This window comes from Chenopodium album, chromosome 8, assembly GCF_948465745.1.
Source record: "Chenopodium album chromosome 8, dcCheAlbu1.1, whole genome shotgun sequence".
NCBI lineage: Eukaryota > Viridiplantae > Streptophyta > Magnoliopsida > Caryophyllales > Amaranthaceae > Chenopodium > Chenopodium album.
The window spans coordinates 62528719-62555913 of NC_137841.1; the positions used below are offsets into that span (position 1 = coordinate 62528719).

The 27195-nt window shown below is 32.6% G+C and overlaps 2 protein-coding genes across 2 annotated transcripts; one reads left to right on the forward strand and one right to left on the reverse strand.

The window, feature by feature from the left end:
• Positions 1-6636: 6636 nt before the first annotated feature.
• On the reverse strand, positions 6637-17332 carry LOC145641949 (ABC transporter G family member 24-like). Its single transcript, XM_081692983.1, has 14 exons — positions 16788-17332; positions 14860-14933; positions 13726-13986; positions 12944-13007; positions 12698-12841; positions 12525-12559; positions 12315-12388; positions 11074-11975; positions 9953-10249; positions 9104-9583; positions 8141-8289; positions 7502-7791; positions 7266-7399; positions 6637-7115 (listed from the first exon to the last, which is right to left on the reverse strand). Exons 1-14 carry the CDS (start codon positions 17006-17008, stop codon positions 6959-6961), a joined length of 3282 nt encoding a protein of 1093 aa, XP_081549109.1. The 5' UTR covers positions 17009-17332; the 3' UTR covers positions 6637-6958.
• Positions 17333-24431: 7099 nt separating this feature from the next.
• LOC145643135 (uncharacterized) lies at positions 24432-25064 on the forward strand. Its single transcript, XM_081694294.1, has one exon. The coding sequence runs from the start codon at positions 24432-24434 to the stop codon at positions 25062-25064; it is 633 nt and encodes a 210-aa protein (XP_081550420.1).
• Positions 25065-27195: the final 2131 nt, after the last annotated feature.

Below are 27195 nucleotides of genomic sequence, written 5' to 3' on the forward strand. Positions count from 1 at the left end.
GAATAAAGTTTATAAAGAATTTTGTAGAGAGAAAAATACAGAGCAAATTATGATAACATTGTAATTGATGGATCGAAAAAGGTAATTTGATTTTATTTGTTATGATTTTAATTTCAGGATTTTGCTAATTAGGTTGATTATATTTTGTTATTATTTTGCACAATTATTGTAAAATATCGTTGTTTTTTTTTTCAATTTTGATATTTATGAATTTGAGATCCATATGAGAAAGGTTGACGATAATGTTCTTTTATTTTGTCAAAGGTTGAAGATGATGTTCTTCATATTTTGTCAAATGTTGAAGATGGTGTTCTTTATAAATTGTAATTATGTTCATCATTATAGTTATTGAACAATTATATGAATGTTCTTTATTTTTATTCTTTATGTTCTTTGCTTCGATGTTCTTTGATTTATTCTGTATTTTTAAATAATATATCATTTATTAATTATATATATATATATATATATATATTTTAATATTAATAATCACTAACTACGTATATATTTTTAAAAATCAAGATCGTGAAGGTTGATGATGATATTTTTTTGAGATCTCCTCAATTGATGATTGTTTTTCAGATCTAAAGAACATCCGTAATATTATTAAAGAACATGATAATATTATGTAATGAACATAACTTTTATATATACCTACCACGATCCAAAGACGAAATTCAAAGAACATTTCACAATAAACAATGAACATTATGTGACGATAAAAGTACATTGCAATTACAACCAAAAAACATGGACAATTAAAATAAAATATCAAAAAATCTAGTAAAAATCATTATATGATATAATTATGGACATAAGGAAAAAGGTATTTAAAAAATAATTGTACATTACAAACAACTATAAAGTACATCATGTTTTCTAATAGAGAACATTATAAAATCACATATTTTTATTTTTATTTTTATTTTTGAAAAATTATTAAATCACATATAGAACATCACAAAAAAAATATATATACCAACCCTAAAATGAATATAGTAACTATATATATTAAAGGTGAAAAATATGAACGAAATAAAAAAAAAATTGAAAAACTAAAATTTTGAAAACGAAATTTTATAAATTTAAAATTTGAAATTTAAAAACGAAATCTTAAGTTATTTTTGGGTGAAATAATTTTAGAGAATAAAAACTATTTTTTTTTTATAAAGATAATTATATAGTAATATAAAGAGCCTCATAAAAAGTACACAGAACAATCATTAAAATATTTTGTGAGAAACTACCTTTTAAAGCATTTTTTTTTGCGAGAAACTACCTTATAAAAAAAATGTTGTAAAAAACTACCTTATAAAAGCTAAATGTTGTAAGATACTACCCTTGATCGGAAAGTGAGAGTTGACTTAATTTTTCCGCCGTTGACCTAGTCATGTGCCGGTCACGTGACGTTTAATTCATCTTTCCCCATTTTTTCCCCGAGCCTATCCATATAATACCCAAGATGAATTAAATGTCATGTGACCGGCACATGACTTGGTCAACGCCGGAAAAATTTATTCAACTCTCACTTTCCGACCAAGGATAGTATCTTACAACATTTAGCTTTTATAAGGTAGTTTTTTACAACATTTTTTTTATAAGGTAATTTCTCGCAAAAAAATTGTTTTAAAAGGTAGTTTCTTACAAAATGTCCTAAATATTATAATTAATTTTTTAAAAAAATTGGTGAAAAAATATGAATTTTTTTTTTTTTTAAAGAAAGGGAACTAAATATAGTATTTTGGATAATACATTTTGAAAATGAAATTAAAATTTTAAAATTCAAAATTCAGGTGTACCATGTGCATGGTACACCCGGGTGTAGGAACCACGCATTGCAAAAAATGAGCGACACGCAAATCGATGAAAAAATTGAATTAGGTTGCAATTTACAATTTATGTCAACTTTTGGCTGCAATTTGCAATTTTTTTTTAAGTTGCTGCAATTTGCAAAATATTAACTTTAAAAGGCTGCAATTTGCATATTTTCTTTTATAAAATATGGTTAAAAACAAAAAGTATAATCATGGAGTACCTTATTTTATACTTTTACAATCTTATTAAATTTTTATAATTTTTACTTATTATTTCCTCCGTTTTTATTTAGTTGCCCTTTGGCATGCCTATTAAAGAAAATATTAGACTAAGTAAACGGATAAATTAAATTACAAAATTTTAACACCTATAAGAAGAAAGGGATAAGTTGTTACGTTTTAAATTTCATAGCTTAATTCATTTGTTTACCTAGTTTAATCACCTCATTGATAAGCGTGATAAAAAGTGTGTTGTTAGTATAAAAAAAGGAAGTAATAATTTAAATATTATTGTTTGAAATAATGCATTAGGAAATGTAAAATTAGAGTTGCAATTTTAATGAAATAATAACATTATACTACCTCTAGTTCTTATTACTAGCAAGCTGCATCAAAGGGAATACTTTAGTTTTACAAATAATACCCCTTTGTTGCGAGTAATAAGAAACGAAGGTAGTATGTGATAAAAGTTACACAAGTTTTATATGTGGCTGGCCACACATTGTGGTCAGGGTTGCTAGTCAAGATATAGCTGATCGATCATGGGTTACTCACTCAGCTGTTATTTGATTAAGGTTACTTTGTCGGTTAAAGATTAAAAAAAAATATTAATGATGTAAAAATTAACACATAAACAATTAAAAATATATATAATAATTGCAACTTGCAAGTATTAAAAACAAGGAGGATTATTGTTTTGCTTCATAGTGACGATAATACTTGTAAATATCTAGACGGGATTCGGTAATTGATTTAATTATATTGACTAAACTAGTTAATTGATAAAGAGAATAATTAATGTCTGAAAAAAATGGAAAAAAAAGAGGCATCTTTTTTGCAGCAAATTGTTGGGACAGGAGAGAGTGAGAGAGACCAGTTGATGAACGAGAATAAGTCCTCCCCATTTGTCCTTTTGGTTGGTAACAGAGGAATCTTTTTATTACCAAGATTTTTTTTTTTTTTTATTTTTATTTTTTATTTTGTTGTCTTAAACTTTAAAAATTGTGTGGTTAGGTGATGTAAACAAAGATGTTACGACTTAAAAGTTGTGCTTTGGAGAGATTTTAAGCAAATAAGCATAGTACAGTAACTTTTTTGAACAAAGTTTAAAACTGTGGGACTACCAATATACCATGCCACTCGTGAGGGGTTAATCAATAGTCAATATTCCGTATCTAATTATCGGAAAAATTTGATTTAACACATTTTTTATTGGAATATTATTTTACTACGGAACTAGATTAGTGTCGTGCATATTGGAGCAAATAAATTTTAAAAAAAATTGTTTATTTTTTCATACCAAAATTTTTTAAAAAAATCTTGAAAAAAATAATGCATCAAATATTAAAAATAAAATTTAGAGTTCATATAAATATTGAATAATAAAAGTGCTACACAAGGAAAAAAAAAATTATATTATTATTATTAGATGGATAGACTATTTTCGAAAATTGATACTATTAATAAAATAGTTGATCAAAATTTTAATTAAATCAAATAAAAAATCATGATAACATCATTTATTGTTTTGGAGGGAAAATTTTTAATAACGATCTGATATGTGTCTAGTTTTAGGAAAGTGTAGCTTATACTCCCTCCGTTTATAAATACTTGCTCTATTTCTCATTTCTCCATGAGCGGAGTTTTAGGAGAATTTGTATAAAGTAATAGAATATGAAGGTAGTGGGGTTGGTTGAAAAATAAAAAATTGTAAGTAGTGGAGAAATTGGAGGTGAGAGAATATGAAGTGAATAAAATATGATATTTGTTGGGTCCACTAGGTGGTAGAAATGAATTAAATATTGTAAAAAATTTCCAAATAAGGAAATGGAGCAAGTATTTAAAAACGGCCGAAAAAGGAAAGTGGAACAAGTATTTAAAAACGGAGGGAGCAAATAGTAATGTAGGAGTGTATCACTAAAAACTAGGATTATTTAGGAATATTTTATCAGCTTCCTAAAAAAAATGATAATAAAAAATGAAAAAAAAAATAATAATTCTATATTTGATCCGTATAAAAATCCGGTGTTCCAATGTAATTTCAGATATCTAATTAGTTTTTTGGGAAATTCTCAATGGTAACACTATATTTCTTAATTTTCTCAGTGGTAAATTGTGAAATTTTTTATTATCCTTGGTAAACTCTAATTTGTTATAATTATCCAATGGTGATATTAATGATGTTTATATCATTATATACAATTATAAACCTAATCATGGTTAAGTTTTATAATAATTAATTAAAAAAACACCTTCTCCCCCACCACGACCCAACCACCCTTTGCCCTACCCCTCCACTGTCGGCTCCCAATCATCGGCGCCACGCCGCCACCCATTCCCTGTACCGGCGTCGTCCAGCCCACTATCCTAAAATATCAGCTCCAAATTTTTCTCTTCCCTAGTTTTACAGTAGCCCGCATCTCTTCTTTTTTTTTTGAAAAAAGTCATAAAGGACATTAAATTTCATTAAATAAAGTCATACGGCATCTACAATTGACAATTAACAATAATGAAAACGAATTTAACAAAATCAAACAAGAATTAATCGGGGAAGAGCTAAGAATCCAAATACATAAATATAACAATTCGGCACATTCTCGATTCGTTGTCTCATACAACTTTTTGAGTGGATCCGTCGTCGCTTCGCAATTTTGTGAGAAAGTTAATTCTTGTGCTGATTCCGTAACCCGAAATCGAGCCATAATCAATCGTAGCCCGCATCTCTTCTACTACACAATCAACCACCTGCACTCCCCTATTTCTCGTACCTTTGCACCACCACCCAGCTCACCCACACACTCCGCGCAGCCCCACCAGCCACCAGTAGCGCATTATAATCGTGCAGTCCTGCTTTCGATTCAGTCCGAAACCACCATTAATCAACTCCACAGAGGAGTCATTTGCCCTCGCATTCCCTCATATCTTCCACAAATCAATTACGGCCATCACCAATTGTAACCAGTTACCCGCAACAGCAGCGGTATCAAGCAACCACCATTCGACCCCTCAAAAGACCCAAATTCAGTTTAGTTTCATCACGGGGCTATTGGAGATCGATCGATTAAATTAATTTCGATTGATTACAATTAGGCCTTTGGGAGCAAATCATGGCTTAATATTTAGGAGGTGCGTAGATCAGGAGGAGGAATTGGAGTGAAAGGTTGGCCGCCGGCGAAAAGGGTGGCCGAGGAGCAGGGCTGGGGGGGGTGTCGGGGTTAGTGAAGAGAAGAAGTGGGTTTTTTTTTTTTTTTTTTTTTTTTTTTTTTTTTTTTTTTTTTATAAAAAAAATCATTTATAAAATTATTATATTGTCAAAAATTTTAATATTTAATTAGTTGAGTGTATTAAGTAAGGGCACTTTAGGAATTTTAGTTTTTATTTAAAATAAACACTAACCATGGTTAACCATTTACTAAATTTTCTCATTAATGTCACCATTGAAAATTATATCTAATTAAAGTTTACCAAAGATAATAAAAATTTTCAAAATTTACCATTGAGAAAATTAAGAAATATAGCGTTACCATTGAGAATTTCCTTAGTTTTTTTTAGTATTCCATATTTTGGATTGGATATGCGGAAAAAAAAAAAAAAAAAGAAAAAGAAAGGTTTTTGAATCGATTAAATAGCATTTTTTTCTCAAAGGTTTTATGATCTGATTTGAAAATCTGGTGATGTGATTCAAAAACCTGATGATTCGATTCAAAAATTCAAATATATAATTCGAAAATTCAGGTATCCCAAAAGTTTTCGAATCTAATACTGAATTATTAATCACCTATTTTTCAATTTGAATTTTCGATTGGATCCAAAATTGAATAGACTACTAAAAACCATGTTCTTATATTACAATGGGTAACCCGTAACCATATACCCTATGCCAAAATCATCTTCATATTTGCCTAAATAATTTCCCTTGTTTTGTTTTTTTTTTTTTCTGAACAATTTCCCTTAATTAATTTTTTTTCACTTCTCTATAGTTGTGGTTATTCTCCCAATCATCAAAATTATACAATAGTAGTTGGATATTACATATACAACTAGTTCATACAGTAGCTTCAAAAAAATCAAGAATACCTTTTGTGTCAAAAAAAAAAAAAAAAAAAAAAAAAAAAAAAAAAAAAAAAAGAAAGAAATAAAAAGGACAGGAAGTCAAGAACCCTAGAGTTTTTCTTTTCCTTTGTTTTATCAAAGAAATGGGTATTGTACTCTAAAATCTAAACAAACATGGGATGTTGTCAAGTTGGGAATTATACTCAAGCTCTATTCTCACGTAACAACCAATAAACAAGATGTTAAGTACTATGATTTATATATTTTAATCCTGTATCTAGTTGTCCACTGTTGCATTTTGGTGCTCTTCAAAAACTTTACAATTCAATCTGGCTGTATGAAAAAAAACAAAAAGTGCTCAAGATTACTTAAACAAAAATGTAACAAAATTTATTTAGCCAAAAGTTTATATAACATGTATTGTACTTCGTTTGTCCAACATAAATTGCTCATCAATAGTGTAATTTGAACTAATGATATGACAATTAATCTCGGACAAAAGAATACAATCACAAAACTGGTCAATTAACAATTGTAGAAGAATGTGTCGTATTTGAATCGTTGCTTTGCTTTTATAGCTCCTTTTACAAGTTGGCAAGGACTCAAGGAGTGGCTTTAATATCTATGTACAGACTAACATACACAATGTACCTTTTACATGTACAAAAAAAAAAAAATGTATGATACAAGTCACCTAAAGGCATAAAATCCCTAGATCAGCAAGATCCTTCTCTTCCAACTCGAGTATCTAATCGAAAGTTTGAAAGGCAGTGCAGAACCAGTTGGGTGCTGATGATGGATTTCAATATGTCTGATCTTAGGGACAAAAAATCGTGTTTGGAGTAAAAATAGAACTGACCAAAGAAATAACCTCACTTCTTTCGAATAATCAGCAGACTGATGAAAGCTATCACACGGCTAACCAAACCGAAAGCAATGAGGATTAAGATGCATTCTTTCCAAGCATGGAGATTATAACCCAATTTTACAAGAATGCCACAACGATTTATAAGCCATACTCCATAATACCTGTAAAGAAATGGAGCGGTTCAGCTCATAAACTTGCATGGCCTAAAATAAGGGACTGCACCAAGAAATAAATTTATAGACTTTATGCACTTTGTCTTTTTCATCACAAATTAGTTGTAAAAACTTGCAGAAACCACATATTTTACATACCTCCTCGCGTTTGCAATCACTAGTGCTTCCAGAGTCCACTTAGGGTAACACAGGTAGGCTATGCCTTTTAATGCCTCATTTTTCAGTGACTGACTTGCAATCAGGGTTAAGCAAACAGGGAAAAGCACTGAAAACTGCAAAAGGAAATCTAAATTTAGCAGGAAGGTTAAAGACAAACATAAATATCACAAATAATCAGTAATACAAAAAGTTATCCAAATGACCGAGTAACTTACTAGTTGGGCAGGACCAGGGTTCAGGAAGATGGCAAAAGCATAACCCATTCCCGTCACACAATAGACAAGACAGATCAAAACAGTATAATTGTCGATGAAGGTAGATCTTGGATTCGTGAAGAAGTAAAACATAGAGAGAAACACAACAGGCTTGATCACTGTATTAAAATGGTCCACAGTATCCTTTGCAAGGAAATGTGCTAAGCTGCTGATGCCAGAAGCACTCTCTCTCAAGTATTGTAACTTGTCCTGAGAGAAGGTTCTTAGTGCAGCAATTTGACATAAGAGAGCTGAAGTAAGGGAAAATTAGTTAGATCGTAATAACAAATGAATGCAACTATGAGGGTAAAACACAGTACTAGGTGCTGACAAAGAAGAAAAACTCGGGAAATAAGGCAGATTAAACACCACTCTAATTATTTTTTTCTTTACCAAACACTTCATATGATGTTCAATGGGTGAAACACAAGTCATGGAAGTCAAGAAGGTTAACTAATAATTAATCTAATGGTAGGCTTTGAAATTTTGGATAGTCAATGATGATGAATTGCTTTCAATTATCATTATAGCCTCAACCTAAGATACAAGTGCAATGTGGAATTCAAAAATATGTTAACAGTGCTTTAATTTTAAACTTACATATAGCAATGATAGTATATGTATATCCGGTTGCCCCAAAGTCTGTGTCACTGATTTTGGTAATAGCACCTAGGCAAGCTCCGGCAAGTAATAGTATAAGATAATCGGTTGCCTGTAACCTGGCTTCTCGTAGTCGCTGCTTGGTTATCCTGGAAAAAAATAAAAATAAAAAAACTTAAAACCTAAATTTCTTAATTAAATCATATACAATCACCAAAGAAATGGAGTAAAAATTAAAAGAATCATATACAAAGTGTAAGTAAAAATTAAGCTGATCATGAATTTAAAGTAGGCAGAGCCGCAGAGGCAATGGAGTTTACTGCTAGTCTGCTAATAACAAGTCTCCCTAGATTATTAAATCAAACAATATACTGCATGAATACTGCAAACTGCTAAAATAAAGCAAAGCAAACTGGGACATAAGAATAACTGGGATCACTTTGATATCTGAAAATTCTTCAATACAAAACAGATAAAGAATGCACAGCAAGAATTAATCTGAAGTCCAAACATAAACAATTCTTGGGGCATTTAGTCCTATGTGAGATTTAGAGGTACTTTAGTGGATTAAAAAGGACATATCAGGATTATAAGCATTTGAATTATAATAGATGCGTTTATCCATTGATGTTCAAAAATCAAAATATGGAGTGCACACCAGGATTGACCTTTTCTAGGGCATATAGGCACCAAATTAAAAGATTTCTTCTGGGATGCTGGCAGCAACAGCCAAATCTGGCAGAAAAGACTGACACCAATGCATATAGAAGTTTCAAAACAATTTCCTAAAAAGCTCTTACTCCTGGAAATCTAGCCAAAAGCTTACTGAACTTGCAGCTATAGTGCATAATGTCAGACAACAAGATCATACACAAATGGTGCTTATTTCACTGATAATAAATTATACATGCTAAAGATGAAGTTATGAAAGTCTAGATAGAATGATTTACGGAGGATCATCACCTGCCAAGAAAGTACTTGTATTGCCGGATTATTCCAGGGGTTCTACGATCAGCCAAGTCCTTTTGCTTGAGGAAATAGTGGTGGATGTGGTCACGTCGTTGCTCAACATTGGACCTTACATCCCGCCAAATTTCTGTGGTAAAAGACTGGAGCTCACTACCAGAACCAGTAGAATCACTTCCACTTCTCAAAGGATTTCCCAATTCAGCAGCTCTGGATTGCATATCCTCCGGCACCGTATACCCGTTGTGAAGCAACCATCTTAAAGGAAGGTCTTTATAGTTAATACTGGAACTAGGGCTTGGCTCCACCATGCCCTCCAGAATATCAATATAGTGATCCGGAGGGTTCACTCGTTCTGGAACATTAATTCCAAGCCCTCCAAAGTACTCCTCTACATTTCTTACTGATCCATGATAAACCATGAGACCACCCTTTGCAAGAAGTATCAAATCATCAAACATCTTGAATAGTGCATAGCTGAAAAAGAAAAGTAAGGAATGCAATGTCATATCAACAAAGATCAGCTTCTATGACAATCAGGCAAAGGCATAAAGCAGTTCCAATAATAACATGCAGGCTATCTCATTCACATGTTACAAGAGTACATCATATGAAAAGGAAGTTAGATTCTCATATTGAATGCCTCCACTATTACATGTATGCCTGCATGTCAAATTGCTAAATTTAGCAGTGCTCGGTCTCATATTAAACAAATAAACAAACATAAATGGAGATTCTTTGATTCTTTTATTTTTTGGAATTTCTTAACACTGTAATTCACATCAGTTTTGAACTAAAGAAACTTGGATTCTTTTCAAAAAGTCTCTTTCCATCAGGATAGCATACCTGGGCTGATGAACTACCATGCAAATGTTCACTCCTGCAAGGGCTTCATGTTTAAGTGCTTTTAGGAGTAATCTTGACGATGAACTGTCCAAACCAGAGGTTGGTTCGTCCAAAAATAGAAGGGAAGGCTCAATAACCATCTCCAGGCCAACATTTACTCGCTTTCTCTGGCCTCCAGAGATTCCTCGTTTCTCCACAGTTCCAACCAAGGAATCCCGCACCTCCTGTAGCCCCAAGTTCATAAGAACTCTTTCGACAATTAGAACTTTTTCTGCTCTTGGCAATTTAGTGGACAGTCTTCAATCAGGGGAAAAAAATAATCATCAGTGCAGAGAATAGTACCAACAAGAATCACTAACAAGAAACAGAATAAATAAGAAAATAAACTGGGAACCTGAGGTTCCTCCTTTTACAGTGAATAGTGCTTGTGCAATTGTGAGTTATAGGAACAGATAATAAATTTATTATATTTGTACACACAAGAAAAGAACATATCCATAACAAGACAGAAACATTAAATGACCTTGATGATATTATATTCTCCATCAATTTTATAAGATGACTAAGTAATAAAGTGAGATCCTGACACAATAATATGTCAAGCTTAACAAGATAAAATCACAAGCAAAGCCTAGAAAAATGCTTTTTACTGTCTCATCTCCGATCCTATTTGGAATGCTAAGTTCTCTATAATTGTTAAAAGGATATTCGTTTAGACAGTTTCTGTGGTATGAACAACAGTTCAATACCATGATAATTCGTAAATCTGGAGGTCTTATAAGGCTATCATTACTACCATCTACATCACATGCTTATTTATTTTTCTAACATGAAGTTGGATACAGGAGAGATTGAATGATGGTGTTTTTTGTTGAAAAATTGTTTTACGGCAATGCCACTGCAGCATTAACTTCGAAGTGTTAACCAACATAAATTCAATCTCAGCTTTTGGTGGATAAGATACTTGTATTATCAGAGGAATCACTACTTTCCTATTCAGAGGCAATAGGGTTTAGAATCTAGATTCTGTTACGACATGCATTCATATAATTGATATAATAATATATCACTCCAATCATTCCCTTGTACTTTTAGCCTTTGAGGAATGAAATCCAACATACCTGCACCATGCACTGAATCGAAGGTTCTCCTCTACAGTCAAGTTCCCATGTACAATATCATCTTGTGGCACAAAACCAACTATTTTCTTGTAAGAATGAATTGACTCCGGTTTGCCATTTATAAGAACTAAGCCACTCTTATAGCAACCAGTTTCTTTTCCTGCTAATGCAGACATTAATGTTGTTTTCCCTGCACCTGATGGCCCCATGACGGCAGTTATACGGCCAGGCATAGTTTTTCCAGTTAGACACTTTAAAAGACATCTTTGCTTGCTTTTCAATGTCAGAGTTAGATCTTTAAAACCAACCTCGATTAAAGGCCTTTTCTTTTGTTCATCTCCAGTAGCTAATGAAACCACTCCAGAAAAAGTTATATTTTCATACCGCCTCTCTTGAGATTTTTCTTTCTCAATTTGACCATATGCATACTTGAAAATCTGACTTTCTGTACGAATGCCTTTTTCTTTGAGAGCTTTTTCCTTTGAATTTTTTCCTTTAATCTCAAGGCTTAATCTAGCAGGATTACGAGGCCCATCTTCAGGTATATGTAAGCCTGATCGATTTACTGGTCCCTCTAAACCTGTGGATGGCTGCAAAGCGCTTGAATTACCAGCATAATTAGTTGGCAGTGGAGAAGTATCTTCTTGGACGTCAAGATCATGCAAAATCTCGAAATTTTCTGGATGATTTCTGTTTGAAAATCTTCGTGATAGATTAGCTTGTAACTTGCCTGCATGCTTTGTAGCAGCATCTTTTGCAACTTTCCACCTTGCTCGCACAAGTTCCTTCTGTTGCACACTTCTAGCAGCTCGTTCTCGGTTTCTGGCACGTCTTCGCTCTCGAATGGAAAGAATTTGGTCCGAGAAGTTGTAGATGATGAGAAGAAGAGCAACTAAAGCAATCTGCATCAGCAAGTGGAAGATTACGATTCCCATCAGTAGTTTATAAAAATGTAACATTGTAGCAGTACGGATACAGAAGAAAAAATATATTAACATGACTTGCTTTAAAAATTGTTAAATGTCGAAACAATATGAAATGGGCCTGGACAACCCGAACAAGGAGGAGGAGAATTTGGTCCACAAACAAGGCTTTGGAGCTTCCACACTAAAACCAATTGGCAATAGTAAGAGTAACTCCTCTACCTTATAAAGTGGAACTACCTCTCCTCTTTCTTCAATGTGGGACACTCACAAGCGGTTACAATGGGTTTCAACAAAAATGAAAAATAAATTTCTTACTATTAGCATAATTCCATAAGTGTGGATATTCTGTTCCTTTGAATTTTCCTTGCATGAGATCAACTTGGAGCATCCTGCATAAAAATAAGTCAGGCTTTTCTAAAGCCAGGTGTAAAGTATAATTTACAAAGTTGAATAACCTAACTTCTTCTAAAGCATGCATTTTTCAAAAACACTGAAACTGTAACTTAAGTTTGATGAGAATCTTACGTGTTTCTGATGTAGAGCCTGTCAAGCAGTAATGTCTGTAATTAGATAAAACAAGATTAACATACCATAGTGAAATATATGTTTACTATAAGGGAAGCCGAGTATATTGTGACTTGAAGCATTTAAATTAATAGCCAGAAGATGCCTTTTGAGCATTGGATATAGGAAAATACCCGTTATCACATGGTTTTTTATCAGTGGTTGTGGGACAATATGATCCTGCAGGGCAGAAAACTTCTCTACTTCTATCGACATCAGCCCATATGTTCGCTCCACCACATGTATGGTTCCTTCCTGAGGGAAGTTGATAATTGTATCTGTGAAAACCCATCTCATATTGTTAATAAAGGGCTGTAAAGTAGGATAGGTAAGGAAACTTTAAGACAGAGAGGAGGGAGGGAGGAAGAACTTGTACTTACGGTTCACATAAGCCAGTTGTTTGATTAAAGGTTGCCAACGGACAGTATGAACCCAAAGGGCAAGCTTCAAGATTGAAAATCATACATCAGGAGGAGAGGTGAATGAAAACAACTAAATTCATAATAAAATCATAAGTTCATAACATTCACAACTTTCATTCACAACTACTAATCTATTATTTTGTCAACCACATTATTCACATACGCTGGTGTCATGACTGACGTAAAGTGAAGGCAGCAGATAATAGTAAGAAAGATAAGTTTGAGCAAAGTGAACCACATTTATGTGGAGATAAAGATGATGCCACATTGAGAAAAGACAAAGTCAAACAGCAGATCAAGGTCACTAAAATTACAACAATTTTGTAGTTGTGCATTTTCTTATTGTTGTGAAGGAAGCATAGAAATTCAAGAGTAGGATAGTATTATAATATTATATAAGCAAAATCTCAGCTTAATCACAAAATAAGGATAGTATGATAATATTATATAAGCAAACCAACATCTAGCATCTTGATTATTAAGACTTGGAAGTGCAAAAGACCTCAAGCAAGTTTGATGAGGGACAAAATCAGGCCCTACAAAAAGAATGAATATCTAACAATCTAAGACTTCCCAGTAGCATAATTAGGTATTTGCATGTGATAATGTGGTTCCCCATTGGTGTGTATTGTATTGATAAAAAATTAAAATGAAGGAATAAAAACATATAATAAGATTATAGCTGAAATTAGTTTCGGCATCAGCAACTCAGGAGAAAGTGATAAAGTTGAGACACCTACGCATCATACAAGTAAGACCTTGTGGGCAAAAGAAACCCTCACAGCAACTTTTACATTCAGAAGTTCTTGCAGGTATCTCCTTGTCAGTAGTCTCCAAATCAATTTTTTGAACAGAACCAGTGCTGCAAGCCCATCCGGGCTCGCATCCAGCAACCCAGGAAGTTAGATTACAGTTCTTGTTAGCTTGAAGGCCACCACCATCAAAGAAGCTACCCAAGTAGACCCTTATCTCTGCTTCTGTGCACAATCGGGATGCAGCATCTGTATGCCAATGTAAAAATTCTAGATTACAACAATGTAAGAAAATTGGCAGTGATTAAGATGAATTATACATAGGCAACAAATTAACATAAGTAAGCTACCCAGTACCCATTACAAATTACTTCCATCACCAGCACAGCATTCTAAAAGCCTATTTGCAATTTAGCACAGCTACATGAATAAAGGACTGCTGTTATATGCCAAAGCAACTAGTGTTGTATGAGAAAATATCTGTGCCCCCTCTTCTTTATCAAACAGTACTCTCACCTCTCAAAATCAAGGGGAGATTCCATTTTGAATACGTTATGCAATACCTTGGTATCAACAAGGAGTAAACGATATCGACCATGATGCCACATTTAGTTAATTTGCATATAATTTTTTAAATGGACTAGACAAACTATGAGCTGTGTTAGAAGCTCTGAAGCTTAAGTACACTTCTAGTCTTCCAATATGATCCTTTCTTAATTTAAACAAAAGAATGAGCAACTAATAACCAAGCAAAACACATTTCCCATTTCATGCACTTAAAATCCAAGTCAGCCTATGATACTTTATACAAGAGCTTAAAAAGCACTCTTAGTGAATAATTACATTATTTACATATCCAAAATGCCAAAGTCAACCAAGTTCATTTCCTTACATAAGTGGTAGACAGTACATTCAGAAAAATAAAATAAAGTTCTGTGATTGTGTTTATTTCTTTTTATGTAGATTCAATCAACTAATCTGTCAAATTTTCAGCTCACGTCATCCAAGGATAGTTTCTGTTGTGATTCCTCCAATTTCTTTATACATCTCATCTTCTTCTCTGACTGAGATAGATTGGACAAAAGATTCACAGATAATGCACAAAAAAATGTTTAGTCATACCTTCAGTTTTTGCCATGCATGTAGTCAAAAAGTCCAAATTTGAGTAATTAAAAGCTCTATTCCAATCCAATTTCCTGTAACATGATAGTACATAAAATTACTAATAATAATCACAAAATGATTGTGGAACATGTATTATGAGCTTTCATGAGGTTTCGATATATTTTGCCCGTCAGGGCACATATGAATCATATTAATGAAGTTACTGACAATGATGGGGGTATTGTACATGCAAATACAAGTGTATCAAAAAGCAATGAAGTTAACATCTAATGAATTTATGGGATACTAATGAAGTTGTAAATGGGTTGCTGGTAATGATTTGATGAAGTTAAACAAAAAGCATTATCTGTTTTATTTAGTTGGATAGTATGTTGTTCACTATGATGGGATTGGCGTATGTGTAAGAAAAAAGCAAGAGAGAGTGTGTGGGGTAAAAGGATTTTTGTTGAAAAGACAATGTGGTGATATTGTGTAAGAAAAAAAGTGTGCCAAAAATAAATTTATAACAAACAAAAAGGACCCCAGGTTGTACTTTCTAGTAATTTTTCACCTTAAAATCAAAGTAATATTGAGTAAAAATGATTTAAGAATAATTAAAATAAGTCAAGTTTTTTTTCACTAAAGATATACTAAAACTGATATAGTTTTTTAATAAACTACCATATTAAAAGCAAATATTATCTAGAATATGCTATTAAGTAGGTCTTAATACGTAGAATGTTCGCGTGTCACGTAGACTTCCCTCATCACGCCACGTCACCAATTCAACTAATCATTGCGCCATGTCATGCACAAGGTGTTCCTAAGAACGTCCACATGTCACGTAAACTAATCATTACACCACGTCATGCACTTATAATTAAAAAAAAATACGCTCCACAAAATTTGAACACGCAACCTATAAATTTAAAACTAAGTGTTTTACCACCAAGCTAAGTTATTTTTTATGTATTTTTTTTAATACAAAATATTAATATGTCACAAATGACAATTCTTTAAGAACAATAAATTTAATTACAAAAAAATTGAGTTACAAATTACAATGTATATTAATGATCAACCCTATGTAATAACCCGGGGCATCACCCGGGCTCAAAAACTAGTTATATAATTATATACTAGTGTAGCCCGGGTGTTGCTCCAGGTTGCAATAATGAATTTAATATTTGATTATTTAGGGTGTCTTTTTTTTTTTTTTTTTTTTTAATTAGACCTTATAATTTGCAATCATATACCTTCATTTTCATGTTTATAACATGGTTAATGATTGACTTAGATGGTTAAATAAGCCTCCTATATGGCGTAGTGAAAAAAAGTCTACATGACATATAGACGTTAAGAACGCTATTTAAGGTCAAATTAGTGCAGATTGAAGGAGTATCAACATTGTCAAATACTCTGTAATTCGCTTATCCGCTTACCAACCAAGTAGTCCAAATCATAAAAGCTGTCGAATATAACTCCGAATTAAAATACAATATGCAAGTAGAGTTTATTTAGCATCGCAATTAATAGAAAAACCTCACATTTATGTACTACTCTACTATTTGCTGTTATTGGTAAAATGGAGGGAACATTAATTGCTAACCTCCTCTTTGCCCCCACGCCCCCCTCCACAAAAAAATTAACAAACCCAAAATATACAAAAGCAACACCAACTAAAAATAAAATTGGTTGTAAATTTGAAATAGTACAATAACGTACTAATTAAAAAAATGCATGACAAAATCATACATCAATTAATCGATATTAAAAAAAAAAAAAAGGATTATTTTTCTTAACATCAACTAAAAATAAAAATTGGTTATAATTGTACTACTACCTTTATTACATATTATTTGCAACGATTAGACATTTTTACTCTATACTTTATGTCAAATTCACACGTTAATCAATCGATATAAAAAAAAAGGATTATTACTTACTCATCGAGAATGCAGAAGTTAACACAGCGTTGCATCTCCAATGCAATCCTATCCGTAACATTCGCAACTCCGCTTCTCAACTGCAATCGAAGCTCATCTTCATTTACATTATTCTGAACTTGAGCTTGAGCTTCAACTTGTATCGCCGCCATTGATATCACTACCACAACCAACACCGCCATCGTCAGAACTAACCAACATTTTTCAGCTCCGACACTCATAATAATACAATAATAACTTCAATTAATCCACAAATTAAGCTCAAACTTCAATTAATTCAACAAATTAAGCTCAAACTTGAAAATATTTTGCAGAAAATTGGAATTAGAGGTGAATCTGAAATGGTAAAAAAAAGAAGAAATTAGGAGAGAGAAAATGGTGATGGAAAGCGGCCTATGAATCAATGGAATCAACAAAAACATGAGGTTGAAATTTGGATTAAAATAATAGAGTGAAAATTGAAAGGGTTGAACAGTTGACCCGGTTAATGGTCCCTTTAAATATATGAACAAAATCAAGTTACACGTTAATTAGCACGAGTCAAGAAAGATACGGGAGCATTAACGTAATTGTAATTGGCTGCTCAAATTTTAAATATGTTTCGTCTATTACACGGCTTTTTTTTTTTTTTGAAGTGGTAAACACTGTAGGTTGAAGGACAACATTGTTCTTATTTGAACGACCTTTTTTATTCTCGTACAATTTTTTGTTTTAATAAGGATAAGGACTGGGGAGTTCCAAAATCCAAACCCAGTTCATCATCTTGTTACGGTCGTACAGGTAGGAGTGAAACTAAACATGGGTATCATGCCGTCGCGGGCCGTGCCTGGGTGGGCTCGTGCCGTGTCGGCTTCTCAGCAGGCCGTGTCAAATTTTGGCATACCCGGCCTACTGCCTGGCGGGCCGTGTCGTGCAGCGGGCCATGTCGTGCAGGTCGGGCCAACCCGATTTTTTTTTTTTTACTTGTGTATATGTTATGTATATGTTATGAAGTAACTTGTGTGAATGCCACACAATTATTGGTCTTTTGGTCATCACCATTAAATGCTTGGCAATATTTTTCCAAACCTATTAACCTACGTGTGACTTATGTATAGCTAGAAGTAGTAGCATGTTTCTTCTACTATAAATATCCGAGGAAATGCATTTGCAAATTCACCATTCTCATTCATCTGTATTGTGATAATATTCAGATAGTGAAATACCTCTTTTGCTCTCTATATATCTATATACTCCGTATAATCATAACACGACGTTATCAACACCATCTTCGATCAGGTATACTTATACCGATTACTGATTCCCTATTTTAAAAAGTTGTTCAATTTCTTTCACAAAATATATTTTGAGGAGTATGCTCTATAGTTGCCCATACGAGATCCTCTATACCAGAAACTCACAATATATTTCTCTACAAAATTACTCTACATAATCAATGGCAGAACATCATGGGGGCCAAAGGGGGCCTTGGTCCCCCTCAACTATAATGCTACACATTAGAAAGTACAGCATATTATAGTAGGATATGTATGTGTGGTCTCCCTCAACAATTTAAAAAAAAATTAATTAAACTAAAGTTTCCTAAAAGACACCGTGTACTACTACTTGTATATGAAATGTAGTGGGGCCTTTTGTTGTCCTATTAATAAAATTAATAAAATAAAATAATAAAAATAAAGAAAGTTGACTACTACCTTTCCTAATCTCATTATACGAGATATCCAACTACAAGTAGCTTCTTGTATAAGCTAAACATAATAATAATTAAAAAAAAAAACAAAACAAAGGGTGGAAAACAGAAATCGCTTTTCTAATGTAAAACAAAAAAACCCAAAAGTTTCAGTTAGGCCTTCATCAGTTCATCTACTTGCGGCGACTCTTCCTCTTCTCTTCAATTGTTCAATTTCAACATTATTCAAGCTATTTCAGGTAAATTGATTGTGAACTTTTTTTTTCCCCTTATTTCTGATGTTGAATTTAATGTTAATTGCACAATTATAATCATATATATTGAGGTTATGTTAATTTTAAGAGTTGAAATTCTAGGTTTTAATTTTTATTAAAAATTGCAAGAAATTTGATTTTGCTTATTTACTGAATTATTGTAATTTTCTTTCATTTAGATTTGAAGAATGGTAACAAAGAGGACTATTACATCTTATTTTGCTCCCAAAAAAAGAGAGAGAATTATAGATTGTATCCTCTTGTTGATAGGTTAATTCGCCTTGTATTAACTCTCCCTGCATCCACCGCAACAACTGAGAGAGCTTTTTCAGCAATGAAGATTGTGAAAACAAACCTTCGAAGTAAAATGGAAGACAATTTTTTGAGGGACTACTTGGTGGTGTATATTGAAAAGGAGATCGCAGAGACACTTAGTGAAGATTCCATCATTGATACCTTTTACATGATGAAAGAGAGGCGAGCACAGCTCAAATGAAGTTTATAAAGGTATGTTTATATGCGGAATTTTTCAAAAGTTTATTGTTAAGTATATTCCTTTAATTTTGCTATAATTTCTTAGAAGTTTAAGTGTGGAAACTTTTTGAGAATATTGGTTGTAATTATAATATGATTTCGGTATTATTAGTATTTGTTCTTCTTTGGTCCCCGCCTTGTTTATATCCTGGTTCCGCCCCTGTACATAATTAGCCATGTTGATAAAATTGAGGATATCAATACATACTATATTTATGATACTTAGTTTGTTTGTTCCCATGCATGGCTGTAGAAAGTACGTACAATTACTTTTACATGTGAAATATTTGTAGCATACATGTTAATGGATTAAATTTTCATGGTCACACAAAATGATGCAGCCTTTATATTTATTTAATTTTGAATTACACATTTTAATGTTTCGTTTAGTTTTCGAACCCTTGACCACTTGAATAGATTAGGGTTCTCGGACCAATACGACTTGCATCTCAGTGTGATACTTATTTACGTTTATAAATATTAGCAAAATTTGTAAATTACCACCCAAAAAGGGTCCTAATTTGAAATTACCACCCATTAAAACTTTTATTTTAAATAACCACCCATTAAATTAAAACAATTTTCATATTACCACCTTTTTATGTTTTCCGGTGGAATTTCCGATTGTGGGCCCCACCTTATTAACTTCCCTCCTTTTTTTTTTCTTCTTTTCTTCGACCTAACATTCTCACTGTTACATTAAACTCTAAAAACTTCATCTCTCCTCAATTCCTTCACTTAATTCTTCCAAAATCATCAATTTTTTCCCTCTTTCTTCCTTTAATTCTCTATCAAATTCTCAACTACCCATTTAGGATTGAATCAAAACCCTAACTCTACTTTTTTCTGCAAATTGAATGCTTTGGTTGTACTTTCATGTACTGTTGATTGCGCCATCTCAAAGTGTTCTCTGGGACAAAAAGCATATAGTTGAAGCTCCTGTCAATTGCTAATGTCAATGGCGACTCCTCCATTTCTGCAAAACATAATCCAAAACAAAAAAGAAAAAGAACAAGCTTACAACTTCATGCAACTATGAATCATTCAATTCTTTCAATCGGAAAACACCACACATAAGATACAATTATTCAACATAGTAAACAATCATTCAACAAATTTGGACAACATCAACTCCAATTAGCAGAATTCTAACAAAATCGCACAATTAATTGCAAACAGATAGCCTAATTGCAAAAAAAACCCCAATTTAATTGACTCATGAACCCTAATTCCTAAATTGGCGAAAAAACCCTAAATTATGAAGTAGTGGAATCATACCTTTGATGCAAATTGAGTGTACGATCTTCAGTAGATAACTTCTTCTCACAGTAGCAGTTGAAATTTGAGGAATTTTGAATGAAATTTGGGGCAAATTTTGTGACTTGAAGTTGTACAATTTTTAAACAACAGAAATCGGGGGGGGGGGGGGGGAGAGTCAAAATAGTGAAATTAGCCGTTTATAGTCGTTATGTGGGGCCCTTAAACGGAATTTCCACCGAAAATCCAAAAAAGGTGGTAATCTGAAAATTGTTCAAATTTAATGGGTGGTAATTTAGAATAAATTTTTTAATGGGTGGTAATATCAAAACATGACCTCTTTTTGGGTGGTAATTTACAAATTTTCCTAAATATTAATACTAATTTTACTATTCTATTAGAATGTTGTGTGATATTTTTACAGTTGTGTAAAACTGCAATGGATAATTCACCCCTATAAAAGCGGATTACACCCCCCTTATTTCACCATACAATTCTTATCCCCTCTTCACTTTCACTCAAATTATTTCCTCTTCCTCCTTCATTCACTCATTCCCGGCCACCACACCATGTTTCCCGCCGACAACCGACAACCTCCCCACCCCTTTACCTTTGAGAAGATTTAAGAAAATTATAGCTATACTTAGTTTTAACTATGGCTCTAGTGGTTATAATAAATGTTCCTTTTGTCTTATCATTAATGTATGTCATTAATATTATTGTTATTGTTATTGTTATTGTTATTACTATTGTTGTTATTGTTGTCGGTGAGGTAGTAATAGTAGGAACAATGATACACATACATTGAATGTATGTGGTCCCAACATACATTACCAATTAAAAATCGATAACTCATTATTAGAGCATGAATATCAAAGAGGATATATGTCCTCTTGTATGGTACTTTTGCTGATTTGGAGTAATCCTCTTTGATGTTAGGTAGTATAGAGAATCCTCAAGGGGAAGAGGATTCTCATTCATCCTCATCTGGTGAAGGATTATTCACCTCGTCCTTTGTGCCAAAGAGGATGGAGCAAATCAGCCAAAACCCACCGTTTGAGCAATTTTAATGGACAAACGGCGACGTTTAGCTGATTAAAAAAAAAAGAAACTGAAAACTTACTGACATATGACAGAAACTTCAAAGTAGCAAAAACAAGGGCAACGGCTAGAATTTCAATTTGGCCTCCAATTGCTTGACAAGTGTCAACCTTTTATTTGTTTATTTTTAACAAAATTTTACTACCTCAAAATATGTATAATGGTAATTAGTGAAAAACGGTAACTTATTTTAAAAAACTGATTTCACCAACGGCTTTATTATTTTTTTTTTCTCTATAAAATGAACCTAATTTTGGCCATTTTTTATGCACTTTAATTTTTTACCTTTTTTCACTCCTTCCTCTTTTTCCTCTCTTTTTATAATTTTCTTATGTAATGGATGAAAATAATCATAATTATGGAAGAAGTAATAATTTTCCAAATTCTCAATACAATTCAAACACTCCCCCTTTTGATCCAAATATATTCAATAATCCACAATTTCAAGCTGCTTTGCAATGGTTTGGTAGCCACCAAAGACCTATAAACCCGAATTATACATCCCAAATTCCTCACCAATTTCATGGGGGTTCATCTTCACAAAATGTCCCATTATTTCCCATGTCTCAACATTTTACCCAACCCATGGATCAATCTCCGGGAGTAAATGTTAGTAGCACTGCTTCTCCAACAGAAGATGTGCGGGAAGCACAACATCTAGAAGATCTCGATGATGATGTTGTTGACATTACTGGAGAAGACCCCAGTGATAAAAAAAAGCTAGTGCATGGAGTATAACTGAGGATAAGGCGCTTGTTTCAGGCTACATCAATGCCGGTGGGAATGTTACCATGAATACGAAATGAACTAAAGCCGGTTTATGGGCTGCAATTGGGAAGTTATACGAAGAGGCACGAGTAGAGAACCTTGAAGAGATAAATGCACGGACCATTAAGTCCATGCAACAACGTTGGGATTTTATCAACAGATGGGTTTCAAAATGGGTTATGGCGTACAGTTACATCCTACGACACCCGAAAAGTGGAAACTCAGGCGGAGATGCTGTCCAACGTGCCCATGAGTATTATGCAAAACTCAATCATGGAAAGCACTTTACTTTGATGCATTGTTTTGAAACAATGCAAAATTTTCCTAAATGAGACCCACATATGGTCCAACAACTTCCTTTGGAGAGCGAGGGAAGTGGGAAACGATCCGAACCAGAATCACCAAGTGTGGGTGCTGGAAGAAAGCGGCCTATGGGTATAAAAAAATCAAAGAGTGTAGCTGCAGAAGGTAGTAATTCTTCCACATCGATAAACCTTGAAGCTTTCAACACAACTCTTGACGAAACTAGTGATAAGCGGCTTGATCAAGGAGAACGAATGATCGACTTGATAAGTAAAAGGAGCGAAGATAGGAAAAAGCTAAAGGAGGAGGAGATGAAATTCAACATGTTACGTTCATTGATGGAAAAACCCGTCCTCGATGAATTTGAAGTTGAAATGTACAAGAAGCTTAGAGAGGAGTTTAGTAACAGGTTTTTTTAGAGATATTAGTTAAGTACTAGTTATTTTTTTATGTATTAAGTATTTAATCTTTTAGTTTTTGTATCAAGAGTTTATCTTTCATCTAACAACATTATGTTTAAGATTTGTTGTAGTACTTTAGATGTAATCGTACGTAGTAGTAATTTTAATCGTTTGTATTTTTATTTGATATTAGATGTTGTAATCTTATGTGTGAGTAATAATATTATGTTTCTATTAGAAAAAAAAGCATGTAATTTTCTATCTTATCTACCAAAAATCTTATCCCTCTGCTAAAAATCTTATCTTATGTGAAAAAATCTCATTTTATCTGTCAAAAAATCTTATCTTATCTGCCACAAAATCTGACCTTATCTACCAAAAATCTTATCCCTCTGCTAAAAATCTTATCCTCTGCTAAACAATCTCATTTTATCTGCTAAAAATCTTATCCATTGTTTAAAAAATCTTATCTTCTGGTAAAAATCTTATCTTACCAGATTGCAAATTATTTTTTGTAACTTTTATCTCAATTGCCTATAAATTGACCTATTTCACTTACAACACTTCTACTATCACAACTACAACTACATAATAATATTTTTAAAATGAGTAGTAATTCAAATTCTTCCACTTCTAGTGATGAAATCTATGACTACATGTTGCTTGATTTTATTGAGGAAAATCGGCAACAACAAATCATAGAAGACGCATTGAGATATGTGGTTAACACCACCATGAAACAACAACAAGAAGATGTTCCACGTCAGAGAAAACGAAGGGAAGTTATACCACGTAATCGTGAAGCAGCACATGATCAGTCGGTTGCTGACTATTTCAGCGAACAACCATTGTATGGTGATGATAAGTTTCGACGTAGGTTTCGCATGCGAAAACCTCTATTTATGAAGATAGTGAACCAACTAAGTGAAACTGATCGATTCTTCCAGCAACATCCAGATGCTAGTATGCGTTTGGGTGCTTCTCCAATACAAAAGTGCACAGCGGCTATAAGAATGTTAGCATATGGCTGCGCAGCTGATCAAGTTGACGAGTACCTCAAGCTTGGGGCAACTACGGGTAGACATTGTATCACACACTTTGTTGACGGAGTGATTCATGAATTCTCAGCAGAATACTTGAGGAAACCAACCCCTGAAGATATGAATCGCCTTCTAAGAGAAGGAGAGGAAAGAGGTTTTCCTGGTATGTTGGGAAGTATCGACTGCATGCATTGGGAGTGGAAAAATTGTCCAGCGGGGTGGAAAGGGATGTATCAAGGGCGATAAAAAACGGCGACGGTTATCTTAGAAGATGTTGCATCTTGTGATTTGTGGATATGGCATGCCTTTTTTGGAACACCTGGATCCTGCAACGATGTAAATGTCCTTCAACGTTCACCCGTCTTGACGACATTTTAAATGGTCGTGCTCCACAAATTCAGTTCACCGTGAATGGAAATACTTACAATCAGGGGTATTATCTCACAGATGGGATCTATCCAAAATGGGCAACATTTATAGATGCAATAACTGCACTGCAAACCCCTAAACAACGATTGTTTACTACCAAACAAGAGAGTATTAGAAAAGATGAAGAACGTGCATTTGGAGTGTTGCAAGCTCGATTTGCCATTATAAGACGTCCTGCTTTGGCATGGAGTGTCGAAATGTTGTGGAAAATTGTTATGGCGTGTATTATCATGCACAATATGATCGTGGAAGATGAGCGCAAAAGTTATCTTAACTATTGGGATCCTAATGAGTTTGCTACTGAACAACCCGAGTATTTAGCAGGAACTTCAAACCGAAGAGCAACGACTTTCACCGTAACCCCGCGCTACCAAAATCCCAATCTTACCACATTAATGGCAACACCAGAAAATCTCCACGATAAACAAACTCATATGTCACTTAAACAAGATTTGGTAGAACATTTGTGGGCAAGATTTGGGCATACTAGTAATCGGTAAGAAAAAGGAGGATATTCACTTATTTGTCTTTAATTTCTTGTATTTGTTGTACTTTAGTGTATCAATTAGTGTTTTTATTCCTAATTCCATGTGTTATTGTATCAAAATATTGGTAAAGTATGGTAATTTTTATTATGTATGATAATTATGGAATACTAATTATTATTATTATTATTATTATTATTAATGTTGATGTTATTATTATTATTAGATCTTATCAATAACAAATAATGAATAATAATATGGTGTGGCCATATTTATAGTATAAAATATATCAAGAGGATAGCCTTTGATGTGGGAAAAATAAATGGAAGAGAGGAAAGAGATAGTGGAAAATGAGGTGGATGAAAGAGAGTGTGAGGTGTCAAAATAGGGCAAGGAGAGAGAATGAATGAGAGGATAAAACCATCCTCTCCAATATTCATGCTCTTAGCTAAAAAAATGAGAGGGAAAAGTTTTTGGTTTTTGGCACCATTTAGCGTAAGAAGGTGGGACAAATTTCAGTGGCGCCAAATAAAATTTGTTGTTACTAAAAAAATATTTTATGTTACTAAAATATACAATTTTGTTATTGAGAAAATAGCATCCTAGTCAACGTCATTAATGAAGAGAGATGTTTATTATAAGAATCGAATAATACTTTATTTGACGATATTTTACAAACTACAAAAAAAATTATTATAAAAATAACCAATGAAATTATTTTTTAAAGATCTTTTTATAGACATCCATATTGATATATTTTCAAAAAATTTATAAAGTTGGACAATATTAACCTTACTATGTTTGTTAAATTTTTTAAAGAAGTGTTAGTAATTTGTCATTATTGTTACTACAAAAATTTCAAACATACTAAAAAAGTACAAATTATATTTTATTACATATAAGGAACTATAAAATTAAGGTGTTAGATACAATTATACAATTATCAAGTGTTGTACAGATTAATTCATACATTGGAGGGTTTTTAATCACAAAAGCTAAGGTTACACACAAATTATTATCACTTATTGCTAAATATTCCCATGTGTTTATAACTTATCTTTTTATTTGTGTTACTAAATAAGTTGGTTTAATTCTAATTTACTCATATTATGTGTCAAAAAAAAATTACTCATATTAAATATGTGGGAAAAGACTAGTTTGCTAATAGTATCAAAGAATACAAAAGTGTTAATAAAAACAAGTAGTGTTAGATACAAAGTCTTAATAAAATAAATAAAAAGTGTTATTAAAAAAAAGGATGCTTTTTTTTTTTTTTTAAAAAAAAAAAAAAGAAAAAAGAAAAAAAAAGGATGAATTATATGCATGTAAACATCAAAATTGAAACATTATTGAGGCCTTTGAGAGTTACAATCTAAGGGCCTGTTCTCATACGTTGAAATTCAGCTCAGTTCAGTTCAGTTTATGTCTAATGATATTGCTAATGATATAAAGCCAAATTTCATTCTTGTAAGCTCTTATTACAACGACGTTAATAATAATAATAATAATAATAATAATAATAATAATAATAATAATAATAATAATAATAATAATAATAATAATAATAATAATAATAATAATAATAATAATAATAATAATAATAATAATAATAATAATAATAATAATAATAATAATAATAATAATAATAATAATAATATTGATACAATTCATTGTTCAAATGGTTCTATTTTTTTGATACACATTTCTACTGTTAAACTCATTGAGAAAATTAGAGTACTACACAGCTTAAACTAATTTTCATAATCGATTAGTTCTTCGTCTTCTTCTTGTCCACCAAGCTCCTCCATTACCTCATCATTCCTCTGAACTGACTCCCATATCTGATCAGTTATTTCTTGTCGTACAATATCCATAGTTGCTTTTCTGTTAGGATCGTACATAGTATGATCTTCTCTTCGCTCCATGACTTCAACGTGGTGCGTGAATGGAATCCCTAGTTCATGTAAACGAATAAAATTGTGTAGAGTAAAACAAGCAACGATTATTTGCAACTGAAAACGTAATTGCATTTGCGACATCAATTTAGGTTGTAGAACCTTCCACCTATTTATCAGAATCGCAAAAATCCGCTCAATTACATTTCGACAAGACGAGTGTAGGTAATTGAAATGCTCAAACATTCCTT

Excerpts from the sequence above, each read along its gene's own strand:
- LOC145641949 (XM_081692983.1), bottom strand. The coding sequence starts at position 17,008 with ATGAGTGTCGGAGCTGAAAAATGTTGGTTAGTTCTGACGATGGCGGTG. Across the intron at positions 13,987-14,859 it reads ATGCATGGCAAAAACTGAAG|ATGCTGCATCCCGATTGTGC; the intron begins GTATGACTAAAC and ends ATTGGCATACAG. Across the intron at positions 13,008-13,725 it reads AGGTCTTACTTGTATGATGC|CTTGCCCTTTGGGTTCATAC; the intron begins GTAGGTGTCTCA and ends TCAATCTTGAAG.
- LOC145643135 (XM_081694294.1), top strand. The coding sequence starts at position 24,432 with ATGGCATGCCTTTTTTGGAACACCTGGATCCTGCAACGATGTAAATGT.